Consider the following 12750-nt stretch of genomic DNA (forward strand, 5'->3'; position numbering starts at 1 on the left):
CCAAACCTTCTGATGAATGCTGTTAAAATGCTCCATTTTGAGGCTGAAAACATGGCTGTTTTTCTCGAGTCCCTTGTAGGTTGATTCTCAGACATTCTCAAGGTTATTAGCTCGTATGCCTGCAGGTCATCTCCATCAAGGTTCAGTAAACACTGCGTAATGATTTGTCCACTGAACTCACCGACCACCTCAGCAGCAGAAGAAGAACAGAAACAAACAGATTCCTTTTATTTATATTAAATACAATTGGTTTCATTTGCAGTTTCTTGCAGAGAACAGAGAATGGACGACACTCCAATACTGTCCTTTTAAATATGAAGCTTGAGCATACAGACAGTTAGCTTAGTTTAGCATAAAGCAGTTGGAAACAGCTAGCTTAAATCTGTCAAAAGGTAAAAAACACAACAACCAACATCGAGAGTTACACTGTATTGGATTTGATCATGATAAAAAATTATCACAATAAATTAAAATTGGTCAATTTCCATTATCAGGATTATCGGGAATATTCTGAATAGTTAATTTCAATAATCTGTAGCTGTCTATCATTGTTGAGAATTAAAAAATGTGTGTTTTAAAAAAAAAAATAGAAATAATACCACTTAAGAAATAACAGAGCCACACAAACAGGGGACCTTATAATTTACGATTACATTATTTACATTTTTCATGATGTTCATAAACAACAGATGTGTGTCCAATCTGTGATGCGAAAAAAGTAAAGTTTCTTAACAAAATGTAAGAATTATTCTGAAACATACCTGGAAGTGTGAACCTCGCTGAACCTCGCTCTTGTCGGTTGAGAAATTGCTTCATTAACACGGCAGGGGGGGGCTTTAAATCTGGGAAATATCAAAGGGTAGCATATTTTGTTTTAAAGGTCCAAGCTGTGCGAGATGTATTGATTGCTTTGTTATGGGCTATGTGAATTTCTTTTAAGTTTCCATCCTTTTTCTTGGAAGATGTGTTTTTTTCCCCCGTACAGACAGCTGTTGTTTGCAAATACCTGCAAATATCCTCTACATTATTTATGGGTACTTGCACGAGGCGACTCAGGGGAAATTGTTTCTCGCTCGGATCTTAAAGTAGTCTTGTCGCCCTGACCCAGTCTCTGCTATATCCGCCCGACAGCAGATGAGGGAGCCCCAGAATAGAAAACACAGGTCATATCAGTTTATCTGGGATTGGGCTTCTCAAGTATGATATATAAACACCTCCCAACTTGAGGGAATTGCCTCGGGGGTCACAGGAAGATGTTGTTGAAGTGACTCAGAAATATATATATCTCATGCTGCTTCAAATGTTTTAGTCAGCATCCCTCCATCCCCGCCTCCGACTGACTTCTTTCTCAACTCTGATGTTCATTACTCAAACAGCTCCTTGGATCAAATATTCCTGTTTGGATTTTTTCAATCAGGAGGAGCCAAGTGAGATAACATGCTGAGGGAGTGGAAGGTGCTGCAGACTTGTTTATATGTCTTGATCTGACAGGATGAATAATTCAGCAAAGTGTTCCCTGGCAGCCCGGGATTATATTAAACAATAGTTAGGGCAGTGGGGGAGATACATTTGGGGTGATGGAAACGATGGGAGGCCTTGATTGCGGAAAACACTGTGAATTATTCAACCTGTTTCCCCTCAAAAATCACAGTCTCTGGCCATGAATGCAAATATAGTTGTGATGATTAGAGGAGACTGCTCTGCTGCACCCTGGGACAGGAGATGGATGGCTTTCCTTTTTGGAGGAATCTTGATTTGCTTTCCGTTACTCTGAAGTGTTCTTTCAGAATTATTTGGGCTTTGCTTTCCCTGGAAATGTGAGTGCTAAGCATATTGCAGCATTGCAACACAGACGTGATGTTTGCTTTGCAGTTTTCACATTTTGATTTTCGAAAAGTCTGTCTTGATCTATGACCTTCTGTTTTCTTTATTCATATGTTCTGTTTGTAAAACCGATTTGCAGGTCAAAAGACAAGATGTAAAGTGCCAAATGTAGGTGCATGTTCAATTTGTAAAGGTCTTGGTTACATAAAACCACTTCAACAGCACTGTCTATATTTTAGTGTGAGGTAGCTCCAAATCAAACTTAGAAAAGAGTCATTTAAATGCTATTGGAAGAAAAGTTAAATGTATAAAAAATGGTGGTTATATCCAGAGGTGGAAAGTAACTAAGTACATGTACTCAATTACTGTACTTAAGTACACTTTTTATGTTCTTGTACTTTACTTGAGTACTTCCATGTTTTGCTACTTTGTACTTCTCCCCCACTGCAATTATTCAATACCTTTAGTTACTTCAAATATTTGGATTAATGATGTGAAATATAATTCACCAACTACCCTGCAGTATACAAAGTCATATAATATTCTGAAATAGACCAATTTGTATATTAAGTACTTTTACTTTTGGTACTTATAGTATATTTTGATGCTCATACCTTTTGTAGTTTTACTTGAGTAACATTTTTGAATGCAGGACTTTTACTAGTATTTCTACACACTTCTACTTTTACTCAAGTACAATATCTGAGTACTTCTTCCACCTCTGGTTACATCCAAATATGTTCTCCTTCCTGCTAATCACCAATCACTGCTTAGAGGGGGGTCTTCGCTTCAAAATATAGAAATGCTCAAACAAAACATTGACTATGTTTCAATTAGTTCCGTTTGAGACACACCCAAATAGCAGCTGTTCCATCATTACAGTCCAGTGGTTAAACAGTAATAGAAAAATCTGTTGTTATCATTATCGGAGGCTCCAAATAAAGCTGACCTGTGGGAGGAAGAGGGGGCGGGACACTGACTGGGGAATACTGGAATTCTGGGGCTGGTCACTGTGGGGAGAGGACATGTTGGGAGGAATCTGCAGCTGGAGTGTTTGGTCTGACATGCTGGCCTCACACAGACAAATTGACTGAGTTCCTCCATGTTGTAATTAGTGTTTGCTGGGAAACGGCGGATCCCCCTGCGCCGTGTCATTAGGATTAGCACTCGGGGGGCTGTTGCTTCCCGTTTTCCTGTAGCAAAGAAAAACTCAATATCCCATCCGTCACAAGTCTCTCCCTGCAGCTAAACAAAGGCTGGCTGCAGTAACACCACCTAAATGGATCCATCATCGTCAGCCAGCATCATCTGCTGGGCCTTGTTTGCAGAGGGGTGGGGGGGGGACACAGAACACAGAACACACCTGCGACCACATGGAAATAAACATTGCAACAACATCACATTTTCAATTCACAGTAGAAACAAATGTGGATCGCCGCCCAATTAGAGATCGAACTAGGAACAACAAAATGGACGTAAAGCCAAGAGGAGAGTGAAATCAAACATTTTATTTCAAAGATGTTGAGCGATGCTGCTATTGCAATCATTTTGATGTTATGAATAATTCTTTATGTAATTAATCAGCTTCCAATTCATTGAAATGTTGTGTTTATGTTTATAACCGCAAAAAAATAAACAGTTTCCTGTTAACCTGCAATTTCTTCCCTGCTTTACATCACACATGTATCCCCTCTTCTGATGCTCTAAATGTTGTTTCATCCAGCTTACTTGCTCTGTTTAGAACTTCAAACTAAAAGTGCTGATTTATATGTTTCCCCCTGCTTCAGTAGACTTTTTTTCACAGCCTGCATTCCCCTGTTCTTTCACAGCGTTGATGATTAATTTGACATCAGCAAAATAATAAGTGGGAGGCTGAAATGTGCTGCAGATAAAGAGATGTTAATATTCACCAAAAGCGTGTGCATAAATGCTTCCTGTCTGTGCTCTCTTTGCCCTGCAGGTGTGCTGAGCCTGCCCGAGAGTTTGAACCTGCACCGCGACCAGCAGCGCTCGGGCCGGGGGAGCGAAGGTCAGGGCTACTCACAGGCCGAGCTGCGCACGCTGGAACAGTCGCTGCTCGCAACCCGGGTGGGCAGCATCGCAGAGCTGAGTGAGTACAGAACCATCAGTGTACCCAACACAGTGCCATTTAGAGACATGACTAAACTCACATCCACCTCTATTCCAAAATATTGAAGATAGCTGCAATAAAATGTGCTGAACTTTTTCTATCTAGAGCAAGTTAATAGAACATGGACATCACCTAATTATGAAACGTTGGTCACATGATAACAGGAAGTCATTTATATGGCCGGAAGTCACTCACATTATCTTCAGCATCAGATGTGAATGGCCCTTACATTTGTTTTTAAGTGCTTTGCTAAGTAAATGAACTAAGTTGCATTCTACCACTGCATACTTTCCTCAAGGTGTACAGTTCAATATGCTACTCTGATTCTTACTTCTCATTATACATATTTACCTTATGGAAGCACAAAAAACGGACTTTTCAAAAATCTATTTTCGTGTACAGTGCTGTGTTTCTTTAACAGCATTTGTACATGTACATGTTACCAAAAAAGAATGAAAATGCCCGGATGACACTGCAATTATCTGAGGTAATGTTGCCAACATAATCCCAATAATGGTTGCTGAATAAAGAGTGCTATACTAGGTAAGATATTTAAATGTTGATTCCGATGATCTTAGATGCAGTAACCCTTCTCAGGAACATTTGTATGGAAAATCGTGATTGCATAAGACTAGAAGTGTAGCAAAACCCTCCCCAGAGAGATGATGGATGACATTTAATTGCTCCCTCTGGCATTTGAGGTATGCAAACCCAATTGGAAGTCACAACTAATAAGATTCATCTAATGTGTAGGAGATCACAGACATTTAATTCTCTCTATAAAACAGGCTAAGACTGATGTTTTTATTTGATGATCAAACGCCATCCTTTAGTGGAGCCTTAAACCTGAGATAAAACCCGCCTCTCTCAGAGCTGCCAACACATATTATACAGATTTAAAGTGACCAATAATGATCTCTTTGAATACTACATTTAAAATTGTAAACCTTGTTCTACCCTGCGGAAGTATCCTAAAACGGCATTAAATAGTGAAATTCAAAGACATTAAATATTGAACTCTTATATATGAGCTCTTTAAGGCCACAGTGATCCATGTTGAGTTCAGCGTTGTAATTGTTATAAACAATACATCTGATCAACTAAAGAAACAATTTATTTGCCAAATAGTCCCATCAGAGTGAAGGAATGCACCCTCCCTGTTGTCATGGTGGTCTGACCCACCCTCCGCATCTCTGCTGTCCCCTCATCCATCTCCCCCTCCCTCCCCTCTGACTCTTACAGCTGTGCTGACACCTGTTTTTGAGTCACCTTTAAAACCAAGGTCGCCGCCTCAAAGGCTTTTAACCTCCGCTTGAAAGGGGGGACTCCACCTTTAACTCCCACTATCTGCTCCCCCACCCTCTCCACAGTCACATATTAGCTCATGCTGTCCCCCCTAGACATCTGCACTGTAACACCGTGTCCATGCACATCTTTCTTGTTTGTTCTGGGCCAATAGTGCATTACAAACCAGCGATTCACTTTGCATCATCGATTTAAAGCAGGGATTTAGTTCACTGATTGAGCCTGTAAGCAGTTTGTAAAGCGTTGTGAAGCAGTTATATTTATGATGCTCTTGGATTCAATATAATCAGTTAGCTTTCCTACTGTCAGTCCCTAAAGCCACGTCTGAATTTGGAAACTAAATTAAATATGCTGCTCCGTTTGCTTGGAATCAGTGGCGAAAGTGCCTGAATCTTTACGGATACATTAATGTATCTGTCATTTGACAGATCTGTTATTTCATTTTCTTCCAAATGTGTATGTGTTTGTTTTTAGTATATGCAACACCTTAACAGTGATGATGTCAGGATTCTCTTGTTATGTTACGTTTGTAGTTTTGTATGTCTGGTTATGGGTATTTTCCTCCTTGTTTCTTGTCTGGTCCTTCTTCCTGTGTGTTTCCCCTGTCGTTAGTTTCCCTGGTGTGTCTAATTGTCTGATTGTGTTCACCTTGTGTTTCTCCTCCCCTGCCCGGCTGTTTCTCGTCTTGTGATTACCCCTCCCTGTATTTAGTCTTGTCTCTTCCTGTGTTCAGTGTTGGTTCGTCTTTTGTTTGTGAATGAGTTCACCGGTGAGAGTTCTGTTTTGTCCAAGTTATTTTTATTTTATCCTTGAAATAAAGGCTTTTTTAAGCGTTATCTGCATTTGGGTCCTGCTTGCTTCACTCACCGTAACAGATGATGCCTGTCAGGTCCAGGAGGCTCTTGAAAAACGAATTATTATTCTCTACGATCACCATGGTTAAATACAGGTTTTTACATACAAATAACATGAGAAGTAATAGCAAGTTAGAAAGAATACCTAAGAACAATTTAGTAAACAAGTTGAATTTTCTAGAGAAAAAGTTGAAGTGGATATCCTTTTTTTTAAATTGAATTTAGACAAATATATATATATATATATATATATATATAACAGACACTACAGTATAACGATGTTGATAAAAGAACCTAACGACTAAAATCAATATCCTTTTTAAAAATGCAATCACCTGAACCAGTGTTTCCCCTACCATTGTCTTAGAGGGGCGCTGCGCCCCGCCAACGGAGCCCCCCTGAAATTGAAGGTGTTTCTTTTGTATATATATATATATATAGCACCCCCCGCCCTGCCTATTTACACATATAACGCATCCATTAACATGTAGAGTTGTATTTATTTTCATCCACTGAATGGAAGTCCAATATGAAATATCTTTAAAGCTCTGGTTTGGTCTCTTCCCTGGAGGTTATATCTGGCTCTGAAGCAGAACTGTCTGTGTACCATGTAGCAGTAAAGTACATCTGTCCATCAGGTACACAGCACAGGTTGCTGTTTGATTCCTGTTTGATGCACCGTGTGTTGGACTCCCTCACCTCCACACTGCCAGACGTCGACATGTGGCTTGTAACACGTTTTATGCCAGCTGCTGGAAGTCATTTGGGTGTTTTTTTTGTGGATTCTATGGCATAATATCCTCCTCTTGTGGCGTTATGTGGACAGATTGATCTACAGAGTACGAGTCTCTAAGGATGACGAGTGTGAATCTGCTTCACCAAGTACATGAAGATTGCATTAAAGGTGCAACTTTTAGCATGTTCTACCATCTGCCTGTGCTAGAAACGTATAGGAGCAGATTTGCTAGAGCCCTCGCATCTTATTCCAGACACTTTTGTATTATTATTTATCAGAAACAGGTGCAAAAACCTGGAAGAGCAGTTGCCCTTTACCTAAAGTGCAGCAGTGTGGTGGCAACCTCTCTCTTCACCTCTTTAAAGGATTGGTGTATTTAAAGTCTTAACTACAGCAACAAATGTGTATAATTCCACAACATAAAATAGTCCCCATGAAGGTTCTAATTACTCCTATTTGACTCATGATTGCTTAAAAAAATCGGTTTTTTGATAAGTCTGCATACGAGCTACCAAATGAGAGGGAATACCTGGAGTCTCTTAAAGCTGTAACTGATAGTTTAATTAAAAAACCATCTGTATTTTAGAGCTAGGCGGTAAGAGGAAGTTGTTAAGAGTGATTTTAGTGAGAGACACTGTGTTTGGCTGCCAATGCACACTGGACATTTCCTCCTGCTGCAGCTCCACTTCAAATCAATGTGACATTACGTTGGCACTGATTCTGAGGGCCAGTTGGAGGAAGGTGGTGCACTGAAATATTCATCTAAACAACTCTGGCCAGAACACTTTTGTGTGTTTTATAAATTGAATTAAACACACTAGGATTCCTGTTTTCATATGTTTATAGAAACCAGGTTACTGCCAAATGATGAGAATTTGCATATTTCCTCAGTGTATGTAGGTTTGTAGAGGCTGTCTCAGCAGATGCCTGGTTTATGTACATAATTCAGCTAACGTCCATAATAACAAACATCATGCTAATGATAGGTTAATGTGCAAATGCTACAAACGCTGTAATATTACAGCAGAGCCCCGAACAAACGGATGATGGCGAGCAGGTGTTTCATGGTCAGATGCGCCTTCTTAAAAAGATGCTTGGTTTCTACAAATTACATTGTTTAGATTTAAATCAATTTTAAGCCGTTAGCTCTATATCTGAACAATAAACAAGATCACTTTAAAGTTAAGCAGCCACTCAGAGCCGGTTGTCGGGGCAATTTCACACCCGAGTTGCTCGATAATTAATCAATAATTTTATTCTCTAGTGGTGGAAAGAAGTCATTTTTTTCTGAGGTCACCATTACCTCCCTAATCATATTTCATTTATTGGTCTGGGCTATAAAAGCAGATTGCTGATGGCGGAGTTGAGCTCTGTTTTCTTGCACTACTCCACTTTGCCATGAAGGATATCTATTTCCTGTGTGTGTCCACTGTGTGTGTGTGTGTGTGTGTGTGTGTGTGTGTGTGTGTGTGTGTGTGTGTGTGTGTGTGTGTGTGTGTGTGTGTGTGTGTGTGTGTGTGTGTGTGTGTGTGTGTGTGTGTGTGTGTGTGTGTGTGTGTGTGTGTGTGTGTGTGTGTGTGTGTGTGTGTGTGTGTGTGTGTGTGTGTGTGTGTGTGTGTGTGTGTGTGTGGTGTGTGGTGTGTGTGTGTGGCGCGCGGAGGGAGGCCATTCATCAGCGGCCGCCCTGAGGGTCACAGAGTAGCCTATAGTCAAATAAACGGCGTAATACAGTGCAGGCCTCTAACAACGGGGCCCTCCATTCCTGAAGCTAGGGGCCCCCCCACCACCACATAGGAAATATTCAAAGAATGGACTATGGTAAAGTTCACTATTCTTAAGATTTCAGTTAAGAAACCCCATATTTGATTCTATATATGGCTGGCATTTTTCACGCTATCAAGTACAGTAGCTATTATTATTATTGTCCTGCACAATTAACGGAATTGCAATATCAAAATGTCAGTAGGCGCAATGTTTAGTAAAGGCAAATTATGTTAAAAAAACATTCTGAATTATTTATTTTTGTCAGTAGATCCTGGCCTTCAAATGGTACTATACAGACTTAATAACAAAAACAAACTTATTTAGTCGCAACAGGATCATTTTGATATATTTTTTGGAGATATTTTGATATATTTAATAATAATTCCCTCAATGATCGCATCATATCACACTTGCATTGTCAGTCAAAATAATTATTCATACAATAATGCAGCATCCAACCAAAGATTTTAATTTGGTCTCATTAATATCAGCCTCCCTGTTTACTCCCCTGCAGCTGTGTCAGAGTTGGATTACAATACTGCTAATTAAAAAACATGTTCTACTGCCGCTGCTTCATATTAAAAGCATTGAAGTTGAAGAGCTGTTGGCGACAAGCTTCATATCTTGGGCTGACTTACAAAAACTCTTCAATTGTTACTTTTTGAATTGCTATTTAACTTAACTATAGATAGAAAAGGTATTTTACATTAACATTTCCTGTCAGTTTCTACCGGGGACTTTTATCCATACAGAGCTTTTGTATCACTTTTACTCAACCAACAAAAACGTCAACAGGTGGAACTTATTTACCAAGAGGCTTATGGCAGACCCTTACCACGTGTTTCGCTTGAATTACTTATGTAAGTAGATACAGGCAGGATACGCTGGTTGCTACCATAGGTAATGGACACAAAATTAGAATAGCTAATGAAAATCGAATCAAAACGTACGTTTATCCGCCTTGTAAACAGATTATCTTTGTCTTTTTAACGAAGCTGCTCAAGGACAGTCTGTTTTTACATTAAACTACACTTGCTGTTACTACAGTGGAAATCTAAAGAAATAAACTTGAAGCTACACTCAATTTGTCATATTTAAAATTGTCGCTTTTTATTTCACAACTAAATACATAATTTAGGTTCTAGGGAGATTCTTTTGATATCCCATGAGCTTTACACTTTCAGGCATCTCACGCTCTGTATTTTCTGGGATGACAATTGCTAGCTAGAAAAATGAGTCGTTGTGTACAGCGCACAGGCAGAGAGGAAAAGTGCTTATTCTTCAGGGTTGAGTGGATTTCCCAAAGAGGAATCCCTCTCCGCCTGCAGAGCCGCACCAGTCACTCACTGGCTTAAAAGGGTTCAGAAAATTGCATAGCGATGGGATGCTCTTTCTCTTTCTCCAGGAAGTGATTGCTAACTGAGTACCTGACTTGGCTGTACATATGCTTCAAATGTATCTCTGTAAACATACATTATTATGACGATAGACCATTATTTGAAATAAGCTAACCCTTCCTATTCTTCTTTAGCACCATAAATTTGGAAAGGATTTCATTAATATTCCAGAATACCTTTGTAGTGTCTCTGCTCCATTGTCCCATACTCACTATGTGGACGAAAGATAATGGCTTAGCTACACCAAATGCACACACACACACACACACACACACACACACACACACACACACACACACACACACACACACACACACACACACACACACACACACACACACACACACACACACACACACACACACACACACACACACACACACACTCAGCAATGGGATTTGCTGGGAGGTTTTTTCGTCCATGCCATTCTCATTTTTCATTATATTAGATTTAAAAGACCTCACCATGCATCATCTTTCCTAATCTCACATCTGACCCACTTCCTGGCACGGGTAATAGAAAAGAAAAAAGAAGAAAGTGAATCAGTCAGACTTCTTATCTCTTAAGTTGATAAAAGTTGATAAAAGCCTAATACATTCAGAAATCGGGTGATTTTAACTGTAAGGTTGCCTTTCTCTGCTGCTTTTGACCACTGTGGCTACGGATGATAATGTCACCCTCATGTCCTTTTCCGTCTCTATCTAATAGACATGTCAAAGCAGTGCAGTATCTCAATGTGCTGGGAAAGGTCCCTGCTGTCATGTAGTCCTCTTCATTTCATTTTCTCTGTCCTCTCAGAGGTCTGCAGTGCCATCCGCTCCATGTCCGTCCATCTTAGAGACGCCATGGCTTGAGAAAATTGTTGACTTGGCGGTAAAGATGATGCTTTCCCATTCGGCCATTTTCCTTATCTGTCTCCAAGCACCTTTAGGAGGAGGAGGGGGGGGGGACATGCTGACACAAACAACCCTCTTCACAATCCTCCAGACACACACCTCTTCATCTCGCACAAAAGACTCATGCTGGAAAATCTTGTAGGCCGTTGCTGCAGTAATTATGCAAAGCTGGATTCATTATGGTATAATGATTTAATGTCCCTCGACACCTGCCACAGGATCCCACTCACTCATTGCAGTGCTGCAAAGATTAGAAAAGCGATTAAAGAGCTGTTTGTGAAACAAATCGAGTATTTTCAAAACGAAGATATTAAACCACTTTATCTGGGCTAAATCTCTCAGACACTGTGGGTCTTCCTCAGTTTGCATTGTTGTTTTTTCCTACTGTAAGCATGATGTTGGTCATTTCAAGGTCAAAAGACCTCAAGGTCAAAGCAGGTCAAATGTAGCTCAAAGCAAAGAAAAATCAATACAACAAGAAACTACAAATGTAAGAGTTAAATAAATTGAAAGCTTGATATATGAAACAAACAATATTTTAGTTGACCTCTAAGAAATGCATAAACTAGTTTGAACAGCATTCCAACGACTATATTTCAACTACTTATAATGTGACACATGACTATAGCTAGTTAAATTCCACTTACAAACAATTACATATAGTATTACTTCAAATTAAACGGCCACTTTTCTGAGACCTACCTCAGACTGTGTATTTGCACTGTGCTCTTTGTTACAAGATGTCAGGTGAGGTGACAGCAGTATTTGTATCCACTCTTCTTTCGTTGACTTTTATTGGCAAAAATAAACTATGTTTTCATCGACTATCCAAAAGGAATACTTCCAACAAGGACAAGTATCAACTTTGCTTTCTTGTATTTGTTAATCACCTTGGGTCTCTCTTTAAAAGCATTACAGCGTGTCCTTTAGACGGACGGTGAATAGAGACTCCAGCCTTTTGCCTGCCAACTGAGCACACATCACATGGAGACTTGGCTGGCAGCAGCGATTGGGGGAGAGCGAAGGAGAGCCAAAGACTCACTTACAGAATGATCTGTCACGGCCAAACAACTGTTACACAACGTCAAACACAGGACCAATTTAAAAGGCTACGACGCGTTCTCCTTGTCATGTTCTTGAGAGCCTTCACAACGACACAAACATGGACTGAGGACTCTTCAAGTTAATAATCACCAAATTGCTGTTTAAGCTGATTACTTTGTTTCCTGCTCGTCTTTCAGGGCAGCGTCTTCCATTGACGTCCCTTGTCAATTTCGTAATTTGATCTTGCTGTTGCCATGTTGTCGAGCAGCCCATGTTTTGGATTCTAATTAAAGTCTATTGAACGTATCGTATTTTTCAACGAGGCTGATGAGTCCACGCCACTGAACCGACATCTGTGAGTGTTCAAGTGTGTGACACCTCCCAGGAGGGGTACAACACCCACAGGCAGATGTGCTTTATTAATGAATTATTACCCATCAGCCCGACATGTGAGAGCTGATGATACTTGAGCTTGCCTCTCTCAGCTCCTTCACTACTCTGGACAAGCTGACGTTTAACTTCCACTTTACTCTTAAGCCCTGCTGCAATAATACGACGGACATTAGGCTGTAGACTTCACAGCAGTGCTGCTGAGAGATAATGCAAGCACACTAAATTAGAGTTTTTTACAGAGGGACCAGAAGGCTAATGGAAGTGTTGTGGTAATAAAGCGGTGAATTGAACAGACTGCTTGTAGTTCTCACCTCACTGTTTCCGAAAAACAAAAAAGAGAAAGACAGGGCAGCTGTTTGCAGCACTGCTTCGATGAAAGAGGAATTCACAAAAAGGGCCTAATAGC

General features: G+C 40.1%; 1 protein-coding gene across 3 annotated transcripts in view; it reads left to right on the forward strand.

The window, feature by feature from the left end:
- Positions 1-12750, forward strand: part of LOC117552442 (ankyrin repeat and BTB/POZ domain-containing protein BTBD11-A) — a 178104-nt gene that overhangs the window by 124341 nt on the left and 41013 nt on the right. For all 3 annotated transcript variants that reach the window (XM_034225853.1, XM_034225851.1, XM_034225852.1), the window contains exon 2: positions 3785-3934. In XM_034225853.1, coding sequence (XP_034081744.1) covers positions 3785-3934 — 150 coding nt within the window. The remainder of the gene's footprint in view (positions 1-3784; positions 3935-12750) is intronic.

This window comes from Gymnodraco acuticeps, unplaced genomic scaffold (genome assembly GCF_902827175.1).
Source record: "Gymnodraco acuticeps unplaced genomic scaffold, fGymAcu1.1, whole genome shotgun sequence".
NCBI classification, from domain to species: domain Eukaryota; kingdom Metazoa; phylum Chordata; class Actinopteri; order Perciformes; family Bathydraconidae; genus Gymnodraco; species Gymnodraco acuticeps.